The sequence below is a fragment of the Nelumbo nucifera genome, chromosome 1 (assembly GCF_055504915.1).
Source record: "Nelumbo nucifera cultivar China Antique chromosome 1, China Antique-T2T, whole genome shotgun sequence".
NCBI lineage: Eukaryota > Viridiplantae > Streptophyta > Magnoliopsida > Proteales > Nelumbonaceae > Nelumbo > Nelumbo nucifera.
Window position 1 is genome coordinate 141,191,109 of NC_142649.1, and position 24,346 is coordinate 141,215,454.

General features: G+C 38.6%; 1 protein-coding gene and 1 non-coding gene across 3 annotated transcripts; both read right to left on the reverse strand.

Annotated features, from left to right (window-relative positions):
* Positions 1-4,258: 4,258 nt before the first annotated feature.
* On the reverse strand, positions 4,259-4,365 carry LOC148803912 (small nucleolar RNA R71). The gene has a single exon (XR_016081663.1). It is a non-coding gene; the product is annotated as a small nucleolar RNA R71 (small nucleolar RNA).
* A 6,458-nt stretch (positions 4,366-10,823) lies between these two features.
* Positions 10,824-24,289, reverse strand: LOC104590601 (cysteine-rich receptor-like protein kinase 25). Of its 2 annotated transcripts, none has more exons than XM_088894506.1 (8): positions 23,302-24,289; positions 22,530-22,640; positions 21,984-22,135; positions 21,642-21,852; positions 21,215-21,452; positions 20,959-21,109; positions 20,405-20,763; positions 10,824-11,568 (listed from the first exon to the last, which is right to left on the reverse strand). In XM_088894506.1, exons 1-7 carry the CDS (start codon positions 24,113-24,115, stop codon positions 20,410-20,412), a joined length of 2,031 nt encoding a protein of 676 aa, XP_088750632.1. In that variant the 5' UTR covers positions 24,116-24,289; the 3' UTR covers positions 10,824-11,568; positions 20,405-20,409. The 2 variants fall into 2 exon arrangements, with proteins under 2 accessions (XP_088750632.1, XP_010247619.1); XM_010249317.2 differs by lacking the exon at positions 10,824-11,568 and adding an exon at positions 18,514-18,983.
* Positions 24,290-24,346: the final 57 nt, after the last annotated feature.

Consider the following 24,346-nt stretch of genomic DNA (forward strand, 5'->3'; position numbering starts at 1 on the left):
GAGAAGTTTTTTCACACTAGTCCAGATTATTCTATGCTTCGCTGTTTTGGATGTACCTGTTATCCTTTCTTACAAACATACAACAGGAACAAATTTATGTTTCGATCTCTCTAATGTATTTTCATTGGCTATAGTGCTTCTCACAAAGGCTATAAGTGCCTTCATGTTCCTACAAGGCATACATTCATTGCTCACCATATTGTGTTCGATGAAACTTTTTTTCCAAGAATTGACAGCCCCTCATCTAGCACTACCACTACTCCTACCGATGTATACATCTCTGTGCCAATCCCACGGCAGCCCTCATCAACTGCTCCTCCTACAGAAAGTTTCAGTTCTGTCCCGATCTCTCCTGGACTTCCTCAATAGTCTTCTTCACCATCACCGGTTAATTCCATTACCAGTACCTCACCCCCTTCTGACCGACCACCACAATATCAAAGTATTTAGGAGTTGTTGGATCACACTAAGTTGTGCAGCCACCTACTTCATCTCACTCTATGTGTACCAAATCTTTGAATAGTACTCTTCCACGCTCTCACACTGCCACGAGGTACCCCATACCATCTGCTCTTCTAACTCTTCTCTCCAATGAAGAACAAGAACCAAAATCTTATTCCCAAGCAACAAAGTCTGAACAATGGTGTGTGGCAATGCAGAAAGAATATAGGGCGTTAATCAATAACAACACTTGGCAGTTGGCTCTATACGATCCATCAATGAACATTGTTGGAACTAAATGGGTCTACAAAATCAAAAAGAAAGTTGATGGATTCTATTAATTGCTACAAAGCCCAGCTCGTTGCCCAAGGTTTTCATCAAGTTCCAGGCGTTGACTACTTTGACTTTCAACCCTATTGTCAAACCAATTACCATCCATACAATTCTATCTCTTGCAGTTTCTCATAATTGGCCAGTGCATTTATTGGACATTAACAATGCCTTTCTACATGGAGTACTCAATGAGGACATTTATGTTCATCAACCCAAAGGGTTTGTTGATCCAGCACATCCTACTCATGTCTACAAACTGCGCAAGGCTCTCTATGGGCTCAAATAGGCACCCCGGGCATGGCACTCTCGTTTGAGTTCTATTCTTCGACAAATGGGTTTTTGGAACTCCACAGCTGATCCATCACTAGTCGTCTTCAATACTGGTAATACAATGATGATTCTACTTGTGTATGTCGATGATATCATCTTAATTGGAAACTCTTCCGCTACTGTAGCCAGTTTCCTCAAGTCCTTATTTGTGGTGTTCCCTCTAAAAGATTTGGGTCTAGTACACTATTTTTTGGGCAACGAAGTAAACTGCTCCTCTAGTGATCTATCTCTCTCTCTCTCTCTCTCTACAGTGATATATACTGGAGTTGTTGCATCGCACAAATTTAGAAGGAGATAAACCAGTCTCTTCACCCATGGCTACCTCTAGCCGATTATCTAAAGATTCTGGCACACCATTACCTAATCTGACCAAGTATTGGAGTATAGTAGGAGCTCTCCAGTATGTAACCATTACTCGGCTGGACATTTCTTTTGCTGTCAATAAAATTTTCCAATTCCTTCAGTCTCCAACTGATGAACATTGAGCGGCAGTAAAAAGAATCCTCAGATATATCAAAGCTACTCTTTCTCATGGTCTTCTTTTCTGACCTTCTTCATCACACCAACTAATCACTTATATTGATGCTGACTGGGCAAGCTGTCCAGATGACCGGTGATCCACTAGAAACTATGCCGTCTATCTTGGTTCAAATCTCATTACTTGGAGCTTTAAGAAGCAACCAAAGATAGTCGGTCCATTCTAGTACCAATTCTGAGTTTCGAGCCCTTGCAAATGCCGTCACCGAGCTCTTATGGATTCAATCATTACTTGAGGATCTCAGCTATTCAACTCCTCCACCTATCATCTGGTGTGACAACATGGGGGCTACACACCTGGTTGCCAATCCTATTTTTCATGCACGCACCAAACATGTTGAAGCTAACTTCCATTTTTTCATGATCTCACCACTCAGAAAAAACATTACATTCGGTATATACCGATAGTAGATGATGAGAGGAGAATTTATTATACTTGTATCCCCAATTACTATGTCTTTTATACTGAATTAGCATCTAATTGGACTCATATTTCTGTTCAGGGCATGAAAGAAGGCATCAAGAGCAAAGAAAGACAAATCGGATGATTTTTCACAGTTTCGATATCGTTCAATGATCTGGGCCAAACTCGCGTCTCCGAACTCCGAATGGGCTAATTCAAGACCCACTTGAAAGATAAGAGAAAAATCCACAACTTTCATATTTTGGGCTTTCGCTGATTCGGCCTGTATCGAAGTCAAATCTGGGCCTGAAGTTGGGGCAATTTCGTAGGAAAACCCAATCCGTAGCTAAAGCCCAACTCGCAGAAAAGCCTAGCTGAAGCCCAATTCGTAGAGGAGGTCTATTACGAATCCAAGAACAAGAAACTAAGAAGAATCCTTCTAGATCTAAATTCTTGATATAATCTTAGAGAGATAAAGGGATTGAGTTCATTAGATAAAGAGATAAAATTAGAATTAGGATAGGACTTTCTATTTTTGTAAGATAAACTTCAAGAGGAAGTAGGAGACCACCCCCCTCCCCTTCAATCTATATAAAGGAGGGGGTGGACCAGCTAAGGGCATGACTCAATCACTCAATCTCTAGATTGAATAAAGAAGCAAATGAGCAATCAATCAAGAAAGGAGAAAACAAATCAAGAAACTTGGGGAAGGTGATCAAGAATTCAAGAAACCTCAAGAAGAAAGTGGCAGCAAGAAGAGGAGATCTCAGCACCATGGGAGAATTCAAGAGTTCTTTCTTTCCCTTTGTTTGCTTTAATTCTCTTATCATGAACTGATTTGTTTCTTGCTAGGGCTGAGGAAAGCCTAATCATGTTATTGAATATATTTTTATCTTTATGATTTAGCCAAGATTTTGATTTTCATATAGTCTATGAATTATTGTGCTTAATGCAATTAAGAGCTTGGCCATCTCTTAATTGATTTGCGTTATGTGAATGAATCGAGAGAGGAATTCACATAATGCACTGAATAATTCATAGTGTGAATTGAATGGTATATAGAGATATATATACATGATTCATCTAAATTTCATGGTCTTCTTAGACTTGATGCACTCCCATCTTGAGAGTTATACTCGAGAGATCGAAGGGCTACCTGATGGGCGTAGGTTTAGTATATCTCGAGAGAGAATATTAAATAAAATTGGAAAGACTTCATCTTATGAAAATGACAACTAATCTTTGTAAATCAAACCCATAAATATTCACTGCATTGGTTAGGTGGACCAAAAGCCCTAGCGATTCCATCCTTTGTAGATTTGATTAGTGATCACCTTCGCTTTTATTTTCTTATGCTAATCTTTATTCTAAATAGTCCTTGCTCAATTGTGAATTTCAGTTGTCTAGATAATTAGGGAAGATTGTGGTTCTAATACTTATGTTTTAAAATCCCCGTGGGAACGATCTTTTATACTACTTGATAACTAGTGCACTTGCTAGGGTTATATATTTATAGCTATCAAGTTTTTGGCGCCGTTGCCGGGGATTTAATCCTAAAATAATATTAGAATTTGTTAACCTTGATTAATTTGGACCTTTTATTTCTGTTATTATTTTCTTTTTATTTGTTTTTATTTTTGTTATTATTTTTATTTATTTGTTCGAATTCTACTAGTTCAGATTTACTAGTGCATGACACACACTAGACAGGAAGGTTTAGCAGAATTCGATCCTGAGATTGAAAGGACCCTTCGCTTGTTGCAAAGGGCCAACAAAGGAAAAGCAAGAAAAGAGGTTGTTAGTTGCGAACCAGCCATAGAGATAGAAAGAGAGATGGCAGAAGGAAATCACACCCTCTTGGATTATGCTTGTCCAAACATTGATGGGGCGACGTCCAGCATTTGCAAGCCTACATTCCATGCCAATAATTTTGAAATAAAGCCTGCAATAATTCAAATGATCCAGACAAACATTCAGTTTAGTGGGTTACCAAGTAATGACCCTAATGCACACATCGTTAACTTCCTTGAAATTTGTGATACCTTTAAACATAATGGAGTTAGTGATGATGCTATTAGGCTAAGATTATTTCCTTTTTCATTGCGTGATAGAGCTAAAGATTGGCTTAACTCACTCCCTGCAGGAAGTATCACCACTTGGAATGATCTAACCCAGAAATTTTTGGCTAAATATTTCCCACCCTCCAAAACAACAAAGTTAATTAATGATATTACTACCTTTGCTCCATTTGAGAGGGAATCCTTGTATGAAGCATGGGAAAGATTCAAGGAGATGCTTAGGAAGTGTCCCCACCATGGGATACCAATTTGGCAACAAATACAAACTTTTTATAATGATATTACCCCCTCTAATCAGTCCATTATTGATGCAGTCGCAGGTGGTACAATCATGAGGAAAACACCAGAGGAAGCATATGACTTAGTGGAGGAGATGACATCAAACAGCTACCAGTGGAGCAATGGTTGAACCAATCAAAGGGGAGTACACCACATAGATTCCTTTGCATCCCTATTTGCACAAATAGCCAATCTAAATAAGAGACTGGATAATTTTAGTATTGCAGCCATTAGTACACCATCTAGCATCTCATGCGATTTATATGGTCAAATAGGACATGCCAATTCTGATTGTCAAATAAATAGTCCTTTTATTTCCCATGAGAATGCTAATTTTATCTCTCATTCTGGCAGGACAAACTACAACCCATATTCAAATACATACAACCCAGGGTGGAGGAATCACCCGAACTTCTCATGGAGTAACAATCAGCAAAAGGCACCTATGGGTTTCCAACCACAACCGCCCCTACAAGAAAAAAAGAACAATCTGGAGGAAATGATCTCTAAGTTCATTAATGCCACTGAAGCAAGGTTCCAAGAGCAAGAAGCATCAATTAAAAACTTAGAGGTTCAAGTGGGGCAGATTGTAAGCATGTTATCAGAAAGGAAAGAGGGAAGGCTACCCAACAACACAAAAAGGAACCACAGAGAGCAAGTAAACGCCATAACTTTAAGAAGTGGGAAAACAGTTGGCGAAATTCAAAGAAAGGACAAGGAAGCTGAAGTGGCCGATCTACAAAAGGAGAATGAGGGAAGTACCCCTAAACTGAATTTACATGAAATTAAACTTCCTATTCCCTACACAAGAAGAGTCTTAAAGGCTAAATTAGATAAGCAATTTGAAAATTTTTTAGAAGTTTTCAAAAAGATTCATATTAACCTTCTTCTTCTTGATGTTTTGTCATAGATGCCGAACTATGCCAAATTCCTGAAGGAGGTGATGTCTAATAAAAGAAAGTGGGAGGATGGTGAGATGGTAAAACTAAACGAAGAATGTTCAACCATTCTTCAAAAGAAATTGCCACCAAAGCTTAAGGATCCAGGGAGTTTTTCTATACCTTGCACCATAGGGAATACTGAATTTGAAAAAGCTTTATGTGATTTAGGTGCTAGTATAAATTTAATGCCTTATTCTATTTTTGAAAAACTTGGACTGTGTGAACTAACATCTACAACTGTTATCCTGCAATTAGCTGATCGAAGCATTAAATATCCTAGGGGAATAGTAGAAGATGTTTTAGTCAAAGTGGGCAATTTCATCATTCCTGCTGATTTCATTGTGTTGGATATGGAGGAAGATAAGACAATTCCGTTGATTCTAGGGAGACCTTTTCTTGCTACTGGTGATGCTTTAATTGATGTGTGAAAAGGTCTACTTACCATTACAATCAATGGTGAAGAAGTGGTGTTCAATGTATTTAAAACCATGGAACATCCCAACACAATTGAACATGAAATTTATGTAATCGATAGCATTGAAGTTGGTGCAGCTGAAGTAGACACATCTAAATCAGAAGACACGCTGAAAGTTGCACTTAACAAAAGTCCTAATCAATTGCAACAAGCAGAGCAGAAGTTTGTACTGAAATCAGAATTGCGAAATTTGACTTCTGAACCAGATTCTTTCGAAATTACAATTCATAATGCATCTTTACATCCATCTCACACAAAACCCCTCCCATCTATTGTGCAGGTTCCTATTCCAGGTTGAAACCCACCTATGAAGGATGAAAGGGGGAAACATTGGAAGTTAAAAACCAAGTGGGGTGGACCCTTTAAAGGGGCTAAAGTATTCCATCATGGAGCGATTGAAATACATAATGATAATGGGAGTACATTTAAGGTAAATGGACAGCGGTTAAAGCATTACATTGAAGAAAAACAACCCATCCACCATGGGTCCATTCTCTCTTTGAAACCGCCATGAAAGAAAGGTGAAAGTTAAGCTCACGACTTAAAACGAGCGCTTGTGGGAGGCAACCCATTCAGTCTAGTGTTTGTTTTGTTCAGTTTTTTTTATCTCTTATGAGTGTTTTTTTTTTCGTATCTCACATCTGCAGGATCTCAACGAGGCATTCAGGGAAGTCCTCTTAAATCTCTCTCTCTCTTTGTTCTTGTTATGCATATTCCATACATTGAGGATAATGTATATCTTAAGTGTAGGGGGAGGATTAAGGGGTTGATAAATTTTTTTTATATTCTAGCATGCTTTAATCATCAATTTTTAACCTTTCCTTTTGAAATTTCTGCTCCTTAGAGACTTGTTTTTGAATAATTGCAAACCACCCTGAATCATGTGTTCAGGTGGGATGACAGGAAAGGATGCAAGCAAATCTAGCTGAAATTTTTGGCTATGGAAGGTATCTCAGTAGTTTGAATGATCAACGGGCAAGATACAATACAGATTTGACCCCTGTGAGCATTTGGTTTCTAACAGACAAACATGGGTTGATTATTCTAGAACTTGTTTTGTTAGGCATGTAAAGACTACGATAATGAGTTCATGTATTGGAACGTGTTATCAAAAAAAAAAAAAAAAGAAAACTCGTGTGAAATGGAGCATAAAATGCACTCACACCGAGAGAAAAAAAAAAGAGAGAGCTAGTGTAAGATGGAGCATAAAATGCACTCACACTAAAAAAATAAAAGGGTGAGATGGAGCATAAAATGCACTCATCCCTAGATCCCAAACCCTAATTCACCTTTTGATGCATTGTACTCATGATAAGTGGTGGAGATGTGATACATAAGCAAGCTTATGGTAATAACATCCCTTGTTTTGTTCTGAATAATCATGAGAGGGTATTTTTTTTAATCTTGCTACATGTGATTATGAAAACAAAGAGGGCTTACTCTAGCCCTAAATTGCTCATGCGAAAAGATGCCTACTTCCCTTGATTGTCAATCTCACTTGGGGACATGAGGATTGGTGATTTAAGATTATTCCTTGACAAATTAAAGAGGAAAAGAAATGGACAAATGGAAGGACCATGAATATTGGATCAAGGCATGCGGGAGAACCAATACCCTGTTGAGAAAAATCCAAGACCATCTTTTAGTTAGCTTGTTCTTGTTTTAATTTTGTTTTGAGTTTTGTCTTGCCCGAGGACGGGCAAGAGTTTAAGTGTGGGGGATTTGATGAGAGGAGAATTTATCATACTTTTATCCCCAATTAATATGTCTTTTATACTGAATTAGCACCTCATTGGACTCATATTTCTGTTCAGGGTATGAAAGAAGGCATCAAGAGCAAAGAAAGACAAATCGGATGATTTTTCATAGTTTCAACATCATTCAGTGATCTGGGCCTAACTCGCATCTCCGACCTCTGAATGGGCTGATTCAAGACCCACTGGAAAGATAAGAGAAAAAGCCACAACTTTCATATTTTGAGCATTCACTTATTCGACCTGCATAGAAGCCAAATCTGGGCCTGAAGTCAGGGCAATTTCATAGGAAAACCCAATCCGTAGCTGAAGCCCAACTCGCAGAAAAGCTTGGCTGAAGCCTAATTCGCAGAGGAGGTCTATTACGAATCCAAGAACAAGAAACTAAGAAGAATCCTTCCAGATCTAAATTCTTGATGTAATCTTAGAGAGATAAAGGGATTGAGTTCATTAAATAAAGAGATAAAATTAGAATTAGGATAGGACTTTCTATTTTTGTAAGATAAACTTCAAGAGGAAGTAGGAGACCACCCCCCTCCCCTTCAATCTATATAAAGGAGGGGGCGGACCAGCTAAGGGCATGACTCAATCACTCAATCTCTGGATTGAATAAAGAAGCAAATGAGCAATCAATCAAGAAAGGAGAAAACAAATCAAGAAACTTGGGGAAGGTGATCAAGAATTCAAGAAACCTCAAGAAGAAGGTGGCGGCAAGAAGAGGAGATCTCAGCACCATGGGAGAATTCAAGAGTTCTTTCTTTCCCTTTGTTTGCTTTAATTCTCTTATCATGAACTGATTTGTTTCTTGCTAGGGTTGAGGAAAGCCTAATCATGTTATTGAATATATTTTTATCTTTATGATTTAGCCAAGATTGTGATTTTCATATAGTCTATGAATTATTGTGCTTAATGCAATTAAGAGCTTGGCCATCTCTTAATTGATTTGCGTTATGTGAATGAATCGAGAGAGGAATTCACATAATGCATTGAATAATTCATAGTGTGAATTGAATGGTATATAGAGATATATATACATGATTCATCTAAATTTCATGGTCTTCTTAGACTTGATGCACTCCCATCTTGAGAGTTATACTCGAGAGATCGAAGGGCTACCTGATGGGCGTAGGTTTAGTATATCTCGAGAGAGAATATTAAATAAAATTGGAAAGACTTCATCTTATGAGAATGACAACTAATCTTTGTAAATCGAACCCGTAAATATTCATTGCATTGGTTAGGTTGACTAAAATCCCTAGCAATTCCATCCTTGGCAGATTCGATTAGTGATCACCTTTGATTTTATTTTCTTATGGTAATCTTTATTCTCAATAGTCCTTGCTCAATTCTGAATTTTGGTTGTCTAGATAATTATGAAAGATTGTGGTTCTAATACTTATTTTTTAAAATCCCCGTGGGAACGATATTTTATACTACTTGATAACTAGTGCACTTGCTAGGGTTATATATTTATAGCTATCAGTAGATCAAGTAGCTGATGTATTCACTAAGCCACTGTTATTCTCAAGATTTTGTTCATCACAGATCCAAGCTTCACATCGCCCCATTCAGCTTGCAGGGGGATGATAGCGTACATAATCATGGGCCTGTTCATGGCCCATGCACGAGTCCAAATCATGTAGGCTCTAGACTCACTCCATTTGAGAGACCTAATCTTATGGACTCTCCTAGATAACTCTCTCATTTAGGATAACTATCTCCTACTTTCTATCCTAGGATAAACCACTCTTATCCTCAAGACCTTAAACCAATTACTCTCAAGATAGACCGGAGACACCTATACACACAAAAATGTCTAGTCTCTACAAGAGTTTCAAGTTTTTCTCAGCACTGTTATGGTCATGTGTTTCTTTCCTAGTTTCATAAACAATCCCAAGAGCAAACCCAAACCCTCATGAGAAGCAGCACCACTTCTATGTTCACATAGGTGAAGTTCTACTATGTGCTCCGTTATTTGACACATTTCAAAACTTCATTAAGAATTTATCTCAATCTCTCATCATAACGGACAACATTGTTTATGTTGTGATGGGAAATTTCTCAATGTCAGTGTTAACAGTCACATTTCTATAACTTGTTGTTACCCATTAAACCCAATACTGATGGTTTTCAATTCAGGTTGGGTTACCATTACAGGTGACTAAGTAAAGGGTTTTAATCCCATCTCTTTGGTTGTCATTCTTACCAATTCTCTGGCCAAGCCCTTCGTAAGAGGATTAGCCAAGTTTTTACTTGACCTCACATAGGTTATAGTGATGACTCTATCTTGAATCAGTTGCCTAAAAAATTCATGTCTCAGACTTATATGTCTGGACTTACCATTATAGATACCACTATAGGCCCTTGACAGAGTTGCCTCACTATCAAAGTAAATGGAAATTGGAGGCATAGGACTAGGCAAAAGTTTTATATCCAATAATAAATTCCTAATCCATTCAGCCTCTTTTCCAGTAGTCGCTAAGGCTATGAATTCGGATTCCATGGTCGAGTGAGATATACAAGTTTGTCTTTTGGATGCCCAAAAGATTGCACCCCCACCAAGGACGAAAATCCATCCAGATGTGGATTTGTTATCTTCATTACCGGTAATCCAACTTGCATCAGTGGTACTAGGTCGAATCCCACAGGGAGCAAATCAGTAATCTCTAAGCCAAATGGATAATTTAACTGAGTGGGAAAATAAAATAATTAAAATTAAAAGAACAAGAAAGCAATAGCAAACTCAACAACAAAAAAGAAATCAGTCTTACCAAATTCTGGTTCAAGGGTTCGGTTTGAATTAATTGGCCATCGATCCTAGGTAAAATTCAGCAGTCTTGCAATTCAAGCATTTAACCTTAGATTTATTAGAATAGCCATAATAAACCTTGTGTTTTCCTAATTTAGTTGACCAAACCCAGCATTCGATCAACACTTATCACCACTCAACTAGGTACGATAGCGTTTCATATTAACCGATGATAGCATTAAGATTTGTGAAAACAGTTAAACCAAAACAACAATAACTGAGATAGCTACAATTACTGAATCTTGTTCCATCGATTCCTTTAGGTTGAACCATGTTAAAACATTGGTCAAAGGCTGTCACGAACAATTGACCCAAAAAGATATCAACCTAATTGCTACTTGTACCATTATTCGTGACAATTACGGATCACCAAAATCATGGATAGCAGTAGGAAAATCAACATTAATTCAGTTTGTCAAACTAATTAACATCAACATCCAATAAAAATAGGCACAAGAATCAATGAATACTTGAATTAGAAAGCAAGAAAATAAAGTAACTACAGAACCTCACAATGACACAATCGAACCTCCCCCCTTGAACCAGAAAAAGAAGTATAGTTGCTCATGATCTGCGCAATCTCCATGCTTTGCTTTTCCATGGCCGAACTGATCTTCTTGAGTTGCTTGATGCTTGATTGCTGGATGATTGAGAGATCCAGAGCTGGTTCGCCCCCCTCTTTATATAGCCAAAGGAGAGGGCTGTTTCCAACTCCTTCTAGGAGATCATCTTATCTTTAGGGAGTCTTGATCTTCTTTGAACTAATCCTATCCTATCTCTTATCTAATGCTCTAATCTCAATCTTCTTATCTCTCTAGGATTACATTCAAGACTTTAGATCTGATAAAAATTTCTCCTTAGAGATTACATTCGAAATTCGGACTCTTAACTATTGAATTCGAGTTGGGCTGCTTCAAGGTACTTCTGCGAGTTGGGCTTAAGTTGTGAAATGGGCCTGACTACAAACTTGCTCCGACTTCGGGCTCATTTTCGTACTTGATACAGGCTGAATCTGTTAAAACCCAAAATATAAAAGTTGTGGGCCTTCCTTTCTTCTTTCTAATGCTTCTTGAATTGTCCAATTCGGTGTTCGGAATTGAGAGTTAGGTCCAGATTACTGACTGTCGCCGAAATTGTGCAAAATCACCCGATTTTCCCTATTTTCTTCCAATTGCCTTATTTATTGCCCTGGAGCGAAATACAAGAGTAATGAGTCCATTTAAATGCTATAAATATAAAAGAGTGAATATTAGAGAATAAAAATAGGGTTCTTTTTTGTCTCATCAGTGTACCTAGAAAAGTCATCTATAAATGTTATGAAGTATCTCTTACCTCCTCTAGTTAATACACCATTGATTTCACAGATGTCAGAATGGATTAATTCTAGAAGTTGAGAATTTCCCTCAACACTAGGGAAAGGTTTTTTAGCCATTTTAGATTTTACACATATTTCACATTTTTCAGTTGATTCATTGCTGTAAGCAATTATACCTAGTTTGCTCATGTTCTTTATGGATTTAAAATTCAAGTGTGCTAATCTATCATGCCATAAAGAGAAAGAATCAACAATATAAGCAGGAACTTTTCCTTCATTAATACTTAATTTGAACATACCATTACAATCATATCCCTTTCCAACAAACATCCCATTCTTGGATAGGATTAGTTTGTCGAATTCAAAGACAATTTTGAATCCCTTCTTACAAACAAGATTTACTGAGACCAAGTTCTTTCCGAAGGTGAAGTTCAATTCTATGCTGCCTCTTCCAGCAACTTTGGCACATGTTTGGTTTCCCATCTGTACTTCCTGGCCATCAGTCACTTTATTCATATGTCTTGAACAAGGACCTGTCCTTGCAAACATGGACTGTGGCGTTTGAATCAAACCACCATCCAAAAGACAATTCTGCCATGTTGACTTCAGTAATCATGGCCACAAGATTGTCTTCTACCATGTTTGCAGACTTGGTTCCGCCTTTCCAATGTCGGCAGACTCGGGCATAATGCCCCTTCTTTCCACAAACATAGCAGGATCCTTTCTTATTGTTGCTCTTCTTGAAGTTCCCATCCTTCTTCTTTACTTGTAATGCAAGGTTAGTCTTCTTCGATCCGTTTTCCACAAAATTGACCTTAGATTTCAGCATACTGGTCAGGGTCTTATCCCTACTGTCTCTAATTCGAGACTCGTCTTCAATACGAAGGTGTTGCTGAATTTGCTCTAAGGTAAGTTCTTCAGCCTTGTGCAGAAGCTTTTTCCTGTAATCCTTCCAAAAGGGTGGAAGTTTGGCAATGATTGCTCCCATTTGGAAAGATTCAGAAAGGATGATGTTAAGGGATCAAATTTTGTTGACTATCACCTGTAGTTCATGAACTTGCTCCAGTATGGGTTTATGGTCGTTCATGGTGAAGTCAAAGTATTCTGCAATAAGATACTTATTCGTACGTGCTTCTTGCTCCTTGTATTTGAATTCCAGGGCCTTCCAGATTTCTTTTGTAGATGTAAGTTCATTGTAGAAGTTGTAGAGCTGGTCTGGTAAAGCATTCAGTATGTGTCATCGGCACAGAAGTGAGTCATCTTTTCGTTTTGCTCTTTCCTTCTTTAGTTTCTCTGAGTCTTTGTCAATGGGTTCGGGAAGTGATTGCAGATTCGGGTCCAGCAGATAGTATAGCTTCAGTGTGGTCAGAAAGAAGATCATCTTGTCTTGCCATCGGCTGAAATTTGCTCAATCGAACTAGTCTAGTCGAACAAGATCTTAGTTCATCATCTTGATCGAAGTCATGCTTGCTTCTACCTCCATTGCAGAATAACATTCTAAAATTGTTGGAGAAGATGGGGTCACCGTAACTTTGGAGGAGAAGCTCTGAGGCGCGTCTGAAGACACTGTCTTTAGAACGTTATTTGCTCCCACTCAGTTTTACTGAGTTTGCTGTTGGGTTACAGGCAAATTCGTTCCCAGGATACAACAGAGCCTTGGGCGAGAATCTGCAACTAGCAAAGTTGAAGAGTCTCCAAAGAAACCTTCTATGAGACTGTAGCAGACCGGACTGAGAGAGAGAGAGAGAGAGTGAATTTCAAAATTGTGTGTTTTAGAGTCTAATTCATGCTCCTTAAATAATTTGTGAAGAGGTATGAAGAAAAGGTAGGTGCTGGTTTAGAGAAGGCACCTTGAACAGTCACAATTTCAAACATTGTAACTATTTAAAAAGTAGTTAACAGTTGGTAACTGTTAACTTTGAATTGTGCCTCTTAATCACACCCGATCGAATCATGACCATTGATCTCATCAACGGTGATCAACGATCATCAATGCACCAAAACCAGAGCCGCCCATCGCGAGCCACGCGAAGTGCGAGCAAAGTGCGCCTCTAAAATGCCTCATTGCGCCGCACACACGCGCGCACACGCGTGCGCACGCGTTGTGCGGTATCGAATCCCCATACTCTTATCTACTAATTCTAAGGAGTGTAAATCAGCTCCTATTGAAATACTAAAAACAAAACTTATAATTTTCCAATGTGAGACAAGTTCAATACTGGGTTTTGTAAGAGAAAAACTGATTTTTTTCAATCAAGCGTACAAGTGCAATTTCTCATGTAATTGATCAATCAAACCCATTGGATTTAATCTCTCATGAGATTAAAATCCAACAATACCTACATGCATTAAGTCAAGTTTAATATATAATCTGTTTCAAGTCATATTTGATGGAGATGTAATTAGAAATAATAAGGCCCTATAGTAAGGGTCAGAAGTCAAACCGGAATTTTCCATTTTTTCATTAACTTCGAATTGTTTCTGTTTTGACACAAAGGAATTTTTTCTTGAATCGAATCGATGGCTGTCATGTCAAAAGATTGTTGATTGCAACTTCAAGTAATTTTGCACCCAGTTCTATTTTGCACATATTTCTAGCTATGATTTACATCCCTCCTTGGTATAAAATTTGTATTTTTTTTTGTCTCATTTGCATTTACTGAGAATGCAAATTTTGCATCCTACAAACTGATTCAAAATTTGCACATCTTTCTCTTACATCAATTATCTCTCATATAAAGTGAAAATCACATCATCTTGCTTCCTTTCACACTCCCAAACAATAAGCCCCTCCTATTTCCATTCTCTTTCAAATTGTTAGACAGTTTTTGTATGCCCTTAGCTTCAATCAGAATGATGTACATTATGAGTTTATTGTAAATGAATAAAAGTACATATTTGATTCATGTTCCTGTGGTATGTTTCTGTGTAATACCCTTAAACTGGACACTTAATGAGACTCGTGTTAGTTTAGAATGTTCACAGCTAGTGGGTCGATCTAGGGAAACCTATCCCGATAAGGCTAACATTGATGTGCCACCAAGTCGGTTGGGGTGGCCTGTCTCAGCCGCCAAGGTGAGACCCAAGGCACATGTAGTGTAGGATTAATTGAATCTTTGAACCAGACCAGATTTCCAATATTGCCCTGGACCTTAGAGATTAATGGGCAAAACTGGAAAGTTACACCCGACCCCTAGACTTGATTATGATACTGCACTAAGTGTCGGATTGGGCTGTCTTTGATGTACCAATTAGTGAGATCCTTAGCGGGGGTCAAAACCTGGGTACGTTGGGACAGTCTGAGAATTCATCTAAGTGGGTGATCATAGTGACAGGATCAGCCCCTTTGTCGGACAAAGGTAATGATCGGGGATGCACTCTCTCTGATGGAAACCAAGATTGTTGACGACCGATTTCAATCGTTGAGATTTGTTTTGCAAAATATATTTTATATGAGATATAAAAGTATATATATTATGGTTTCTAAAATGTTTGCAAATGTTTTAATTCCCGGGATCCATATAAGCAGAGAGTGAAGCACTGTTCCTTGTAGCCGAGGGAGAGGTCCTCTCTTGTCGGGCAGTGTTTGATCATTATGGGCTGAGAGGTTAAGTGTAAGACCATTGAGGGCAATACCTGATGGGCTAATCTTGCATCTGTCCACAGTCCTTGGGTGTTACAAAGTGGCTTGGCACAATGACCACTTAGGGTAAGTGTTGGGCCCATAGAGCCCATGTGATGGGTTTCAGGGGGTGCACTGTCCATAACAATGAATTCAGCCAGGCCTTGTAACAAAGGCTGGGCTGAACCCATGTGGCTAATGTGTAGATCAATGCTTGGGTCCCACGCTATACAAAGAAGCCCAACTAGGCAGCAGTTAGGAAGGCTAAGTGAGCACATAACCCTAATGGGCCTTAAGCCCATTTCGAACTGGGCTAATTTAAGCAGTTAAATTAAGGGGGCAAATTCTCAGATTGGATTAGCAGATAGGGTTGGGTCTTAACCCTATCCACTCAGAGAGACCATATCTAAATGTGATTCAGATCTGGAAACCTCCTAATGAGATTAGGAGAAGGTTGATCCAATCTGCAGATAGGATAAGAGTTTACCCTTATCACTTAAAGGGAAGTCTGATCCAAATATGATTTGGATCAACAACTCCTAATGGGATTAGGATGATCCCTTTAAGGTTATAAAAGGAGGAGGGGGCGGCAGCCTTTAGAAAACACAAGAACATCATATCACTGCAAGTCTTTAGAGCTGAAATCACAGAAGAGAGAATTCAGCATACTTGCGAAAATTCTCTCTTGCCGCCGCCTCAATTGCCAGTTCGACCTCCACTTCAGTAGGAGAAATCAAGATTCGAACTTAATATCAGTTCCTTGTGAAAGGACTGTTAGGAAGCTGTGCTCACGTGCCATCCTGCTATTTCTTGCGAAGGACTCGGTTCTTGGAGAGAACACTGCTGATTCTGCTCCATCCTACACTGCGCCATCTTCAGTGGGAGTAGTCTTTGGATCCTTCCTTGGGCATGAACACTTTCATTGGGAGATATTATTTCTCTGTATCAGGTATAATCCTCTCCTATTGCTTTTGTTCAGATCTGGTTCGGATTATGGTTCAAGATTGATCATTGAAAATATGATTTTCTAAATAGGGAATGCGATTCCCAGTTGAAGGGAGAGAAATTTTCTTGAAATTCGCCCACCTTATTCCGCAAGATTTGGGCATCCATACGATGGATCTCTCATCCCATACACCAGTGCCAAAGAAATTTGCAATGACTAACTCATGGTGCATCAGTTAGTACGTTCTTTGGCTGTTTGCAAGGGACGCTTCGGGTCAAATTCCATTGTCACCAGAGTTGGGAGGTTATGGGTATGTTAACTCTATTGTATAACCTCAGGAAGAACAAGAAAAAGAAAAAAAAAAGGAAAAAAGTCTATATGGACTGCCAAAGGGGTGGATGATACCACCAGAAACCAACATCAAATAGACCTAATTCCTACCCATGCACTAAATGGCCAAAAAAAAAAAACACAGTGAGCTTTGATCTTAGGCCCCGTTTGCTATTCAGAAAGTTATATGGGTAAATGCACTTACTCGAGTAAGCAAGAAATACTTACCCAGGTAAGTGCATTTACCCATATTCTTTTATTTCTCATGTAAATAAGAGAATGATCATTTTAACCATAAAAAGCCATTCTTAAAAGGGACAATTTTGTCCCATTCAAGTGTTTGGCAACTTCCCCTCAAGTGGGAAAGTAACTCAGGGAAACTAAATTTTTCATAAACCTTACACAAATCTGAAAAAAGAATATGGGTGTCTTGCTCAATGGGACCAAAATCCTATTGGCCAATATCCCCCCTTGCAAAATCCAATAGAAAAGAAGAATAGGCCCTTAAGCATAGCAACCATGTCGAAAAATCTGATTAGGATATATCAAAAAGCTTGTCAACAAATGATATGAGTAGAACTCTTAGGGGGCATATGTTTTAATAGAGTTTGAGAGGGGGGAAAGTTGGTCAATGGGATTTTGGTACCCATTGACCAAGAAAACCATGTTCTTTTTTTCAGATTTATGTGCGGACTTGAGAAAATTAATTTTCCTGGGTATCACTTACCCATATCTCTCATGTGAATAAGTAACTTTCCCACCCGAGGTGAAAGTTGCCAACACTTGAATGGGACAAAATTGCCCCTTTCAATAATGGACTTTTATAGTTAAAATGGTCATTGCCTTATTTACCTAGCAAATAAAAGAACATGGATAAATGCAGTTACCCGAACAAGTATTTCCTAGGAACCACATACCCGGATAAGTGCATTTACTCAGATAAATAACTTAACAGAAAGCAAATAGTGCCTAAATGATTTGCCAATCACATATGCAGATAAAACAAATCTGCACTTACTAATTAGAGTAGAAGCTCCTTGTAATTATACACCCATTGGCCATACCACGGAGAATATGTGGTTCCAAGGAATGGATCACACGCCTCCGATTTGGCATCTGACTATTCCTGGCAAAAAAGTTGACCAAACCCGTGAATCCAACTCAACCCAACCCAGGGTCTCACATTTAGCTACTCGAATGTGAGAATGACCCAATCCGACCCAACCCATAAAAAAACTGGGTTAGGTCATGGGTCAACCCATTGATCCGGTTGTCAAGTCTAATTGGGATTATTTATGCATTGTTAGAAGTTTCCACTCTTTTTTTTTTTTTCTATTTAGTCTTTACTCTTTAAATTGTTAAATGTTCAATTTTTTTATTTTATATTTGGAATTTTAAGGTTAGTTCCTTTAATTTTGGTATTTTTTATGTAGTTTTTCTTTATTTTTTTAATTTCAGTTATTTTTTGGGATGACTCGAATTAACCCATGGGTCAACCCTAACTTGAACATTTAAAGTTAGGGTCTAGCATTTGATAATCCAACCTAAAACTCAATCCAACCCGAGATCAACCCGAAATGTTTTAACCCAACCCAATTGCGAGGTATACATCTGACCACTATAACATGGTTGATCATTAGTTCATTACTATTTAAATTGCTGCTTCAACGGGAAATACATGTCTATGGTAACATATCAAATATAACGACTGAGAACTTGGCCCAGCTTGGCAAATAGGGTTTACGGGCCCAACTTCTGGGGTATAGGGCGGTTATAATGAGACCAATTAGAGATGGTTTGTCTTTAACCAATGGTAGGCGTTAGGTCTACATCTAAATACTGTAATCAGGTCGCCTTCGGATCCAATGTATATAAATTAGACGCATAATATATCATACGATACGAGAAAGGCTTAGTGAAAATGTGAAAACTTTCTATTATTATTCTATTATATTCTATTATTGGTTGTTCACACCATCAGTACTGTTCAAGTACTATATCTCCCTTCACATTCAGTGTTCATCATGTTGTACTACGTACTACTTGCGAGGATATAAGTCGCTATTTTGTAGTTTATCTGAAGACCAGGGACTGGACGACCTTGAAGAAGTATCCCAGTCACTTGCCTGCTTCTCGTGCTCTCTTTGATGTTGTTTGGGAATCTGCTTGCCCCATTGGAGAAATCCAGGTGGTGATGGAAATGGAAGAGTGACAGAGTAGTTAATGAGCATGACAACAACAGATGGCATGGTGGGTCTATCAGCTGGATTTTCTTGTACACATAACATCCCAATGTGGATGCACCTTGTATCTTCATCTATGGAATAGCTATTACTCAATGTTGGATCAATCAACTTTAAAGGACTTCCTTCGTTCCAAAGTTTCCAAGCCTGCACCACCCCAATGTGAATTGAATGTGTTTTATTCATCAATCGCATTTCATCAATCACATTTCATGTTTTTCTTCTCATATATATAACATTGCTGTTAATTAAGGGTTAATTTCTTACAAGCATGGGATACCTACTAGCTACATGATATTATCATCAGGATTTTATAAAGATAAATATTAGATGAATGCTACTAAATACCAAGCTCGGGACGGGTTTGGTAGGTTATCTTCTTATCTGCAGGTAACAAGTACTGGTTCATATAAAATTTGAATGTACTGGTCTATTCTCAATTTACTATCTACTCACATTCGCAGTGATTTCCTTCTGGTGTCAGGATACCCGAAGCAATCTTTATGAATCGATTGACCTGATCGATTCATTACTGTATTGCCATTACCATAACTTCTGTTACGCTTAGCTTCTATTGGCAATTTGGCGTTTCTAAACCTAGGGATTAATGCAGGGTAAATCCCCCCATCTTCACTGATTTTTTTGTCGTATAGGGGGATAAAAGTTGAAAGACAATCCCCTAAAAGTCAAGGGGTGATCTGGGGTTTCTGAGATGGTGAGACCAGGTTTTGTCAACAATTAAAAAAAAGGAAAAAAAAAATATCCATATATGCTCTATCTGATACTTGGTTCTCCTTTGGAAGATTAGCATAATTCAACCAAGACCTGGGGTAGAGTGAAGTACTTGGTGCAAAGACCTACGGAAGGCAGTCCCTACAAAAATGGGATCATGGATAACTGAGGAGGTAAAGAAGTTATGTTCTAGCAAGAAACAACAGACTACCACGCACTTTCTTGAGTGACCTTGTCCAAGGGAAGTCTAGTTTTGGTTCATCCCTCAATCTAAGGTTAAATCAAGGCACTGAGAACAATTTCTGGAACTCCATCTGTAAGAATTGCCAACCAAAGAAGCCGGTCAAACAAGTGTTAGCTGGGCTTCATTTGAATTGCATTTAATTTAGACCAGTATGGGATGGTAGATACAATAAATGCTTCTGCAATGTAACGCCAGATCCAAGGTTAAGTAACTAGATAAAATTTCAAGCTATTGGCTAGAGAAACAAAGAGTAGTGTTGAAGAAATATTTCTGGGAGCTTTATCTCAACCTTTAAATGCATTAATGCATTTATGATTGCTATAAGCCCTTGATGGATTAGAAACAATCTGTGTACCTGCAAGGGTATGTTGACGTACATCTGTCCCTCTTCAGAGCCACATTGGCAGGAGCCTTATGCACTGGGCTTGTCTCAGAATGTAATTTCTATGGTCATATCACCTCTTTCATTAAAGTATTTTCATCTAATAGACAGGTCTAAATAATATGGTATCAATTCACATGATTTTCTTAGATCCCAAATTGCACTGAATTGCTGAAATAGAATGTCAATGACAACACCATCATATCATACCTGCATTATCGTGGAGATAACTCGGTAATTGATGCTTCATTTACAGACAATGGTTTCGATTCACTTGTGGACTGTCTTGACTCGGATGTAGATGAATCATACCCTCTGGGAGGCCTATAATTATAAGGCTTCATTCTGCTAGGCACAGAGAAGGTAGGTGAAGATAACGGATTGAGAGTGGCAGAGGAGCTACTAAGCATTAGAACTACTGACGCCATGGTCGGCCTATTAGTCACATGTTCTTGTACACATAACAACCCAATCTGAATACATCTCAAGACCTCCTCTCTTGAATAACCATCACCAAGAGCTGGATCAACCAAATTTATTGCTGTCCCTTCCGTCCAGTGTCTCCATGCCTACAAAAATTCATTAATAAAACTCGCTATGACACATATCTTGAGTCCGGACATAATTAGATAAGAGAAAAAGACTTTAAACTAATAGTTGGTTTTGGTCAATTCCTTTCTGCCTTCATTTCCTAGTTCCATGGTGCAATATTAAAGCCAACTTAACCACAAATGAAGTGCATAAATCTAAATATTCATACTTACATATCTAACAAGGTCCCCAGTGCCATCTTGCTGACAGAATTCAGTGTTCTTCTTCCCACTCACAATTTCTAGAAGTAGGATACCAAAACTGAAGACATCTGACTTAACTGAAAACTGCCCCCGCATTGCATATTCTGGAGCCATATATCCACTGCATACCATCCAATAAATGACAAAAGAAAACTTTATGAACTGTGTTGACAAGATCGAAATTTGGTAGCTTCAGCTTTTGGTGGTAGGATATGCTTAAACTTACAATGTCCCAACAATTCTATTTGTGTTGGCATGAGTTTGGTCCTGTACAAAGAGCCTTGCCATGCCAAAATCTGAAATTTTGGGATTCATCACCCTGTCTAATAAAATATTGCTAGCTTTGAGATCCCGATGAATAATCCTCAGTCTAGAATCTTCATGAAGATAAAGAAGCCCTCGAGCAATTCCTTCTATAATCTTATATCGTGTTCCCCAATCCAGTTCTGCACGTTTGATTGGATCTGGACATTTCATCCAAAAGTAAAGAAAAATAAAATTACTTCTTTGTCAGCACCTAATTTTGAAAGTACTTCATCATTGTGCAACTCTTGCCAACTGTGAATTATACACAACGGTCACATACATGTCCTTGCAAAATAATCAGTTGTCAAACAGAACTCTAATTCAAAATAAGGGAAATGAAGACAAACCAAATAGGAAGTGATTGAGGCTTGTATTTGGCACAAATTCATAGATTAGCAGCTTTTCTTCTCCTTCTATGCAGAAACCTAGGAGCCTTACAAGATTTCTGTGTTGTAACTTCGCCAATAGTAGAACCTCATTTTTAAATTCTAGTTCACCTTGTCCAGAATTTCTACAGAGCCTTTTCACAGCCACGTCTTGTCCATCCAAAAGCTTACCCTGAGGATTTATTAGAAGAAGAAGATACGTCAAATGAGATTAGATGGACAAAGATTGACGGTCATCTTCCGGAGAATAAATTTAGTGCATTTAATTTTATTGATATAATAGCGTTCTTACGGTATCGGCACCTTATAAACTGAACCAAATCCACCTTGTCCGAGCTTATTAGACTCAGAGAAGTTGTTTGTGGCAGCTCTTAGTTTCTCAAAGTTGAACTGCAAGGATTCCACACTTGAAATCTGATCCACATCTTCAGCACTTCTAATCTGATTTCCATCTTCTGTGAAAGTAACAGATAATAGAAATTTAAATCAAATAAGCAGCGCACATGCCAAACTGACGCAATCCCATAAAAGAAAAGCTTTCAAAGATGAGTTAGCAATATGACTGCAAGTGTACAATTTCTTTTGTATAGCAGGCCAGATTTGAAGCAGAGAGGACTAGTGTCCAGCTCCTTTGGGTTCATCATTGAAGTGCAATGGTGCTATTATTTTGTTCTCCCCCCACCTATAGTGAGGTCAAATTTGGGGAGTACAGCATTAGTTAATCTCTTACCTTCAGCCATTGCTGGAGTTTTATAATGAAAAAGATCACTCAGTAGTTAATTAAATTCATGAGAAACCTATTTTCAGTAGTTCTGAAGAATAAGTACGTAGTAAACCATAGTTACTCACCCTCAACTTTTTTCTTCTGCTTCCTCTTAAGTAAACAAAAACAGATGAAGATGAGAATTATAACAGCTGTAATTGATGGCATAACATAAAAAACAATTCTTCCTCCCTTCCCTGCATAAACAAAAGAACAGGTTGATCAGATTTTCATTACTCTGTAGCATCATTGTGCTATCCGTAAACAATGGATTAGAAAAGTTTCATAGCTATCTTTCGCAAAGTAAGGTACTGAAGTTTAATTTTGAACACACATGATACAGTGATCAAAATGTAAAACAGGGGTCAGACCTCTGTAACAAATAAAATGTCAAGGGTAAACCCTGATGTAATGGATTTCATAATCCTAGCCTAGGGTTAGAACTCTGATCGAGGTCGACAAAACAGAACTGACTGGATTTCATTGGCTTGGGAATCCTGGATCAGGACTGGATTGGGCTGAGTGAGGTAGATGGTATAAATTAACCCTGTTTAGTGATTGAAGCATCTGTCTAATTCGGACTTGGAAGAGGCTTTTGCTTAGCAGAATCATCTTGCTTTTTTTTTGTTTCTCTGCAGTGCTTATAAAACAAGAAATGTGATCAATTACCAACTCAACGAAGCCCGAAACACATTTGTCTTGGGTACTCTGCTACAAAAACCATGATTCAGAGTAACGGGATGTAATTCTTTGCTGATTCCTTCAACAACCAGAATCATGCTTGAAATTACTTTGCGCTGGGGGTGAAGTATGAGTCCAGGATCCAATTATCAGAAACTACAAAGATCATTTACATACCTTCTGTGGTTGTTGTGTTCGTTGGTGCTGACGGTGTAAGAGGTAAAGAAGGTGGTGGTGGTGGCGGTGATGCAGTAATATTTAACTGATAGAAAGGGTAGATCTCGAACCTAATGTTGCAACTCGGCCTGAGAACTCTTCCACCTTGTTTCCCGTCGCAACATATCGGAATATAACCGACAGCCCCTTCAAGGCATCTATTGCAGTCATTTTCTGATATATCGGGAGTGCACTGTGCTAGTCCGTATATACTCTGAAAGACTATGAATTTTGCTTCTCCGGTCGCGAACATGGCCGTAGAGGAGCCGAAGGCAGCCTGTCTCACGATACCGTTTATGAGACCTCCCAATATCCGGCTAAACTCGTCTGGGTTAGTTACATTGTTGACATTCCATAGATAAGTAGTTGGAGTTTCCTCCATGGTTGAGAAGATGGATCGGTTAGAGTAGCGCAACATACAGTCATCATACCATAAAATTGCCTCTTTGCTGGTAGGACAACGTTGTGGGACATCCCCAGTTGCGACCGTAATGCAGTTTCGACATTGTTCAGGGGTGACATCCCCTTTGCATAAAAAGAGACCATTGACTCTATCAGGATTCTGGCCGGCAGTGGCAGTATTGAATCTGTTGTCGACTGAAACATTAGAGGATATGGAAGTGAGGAGAAGGTTAAGGTTGGCCTGATATGTGCTGTTCCTAGTGTAATTTCCTCCCAAACAGAAGCGGTATCTGAAGGTGGTGGGTTGGGCAGTGCAGAGATTCGGGCATAGTAGAATGGAAGAGAGAAGGACGAACAGATTGGAGCAAAGCATTTCTTTTGTTTCATCAGTTTGAATTTGGTAGAGGAGGTGCGCATGTAGCAGTCAGCAGCCCCAGACCATTTAATTTGTGATTGATCTGATCAAAGATGCAATTTTGGGCTGTTTCGACTCTGTTCTTGTTACAGTGTCTGTCTTCTTCTCTCTGTGCCGGAGGATATTTGTCTCGTGTGCTGACCTTAATAAAGGTCCTTGATTTCGCGCGTTTCTCGGTAATGACGCGTG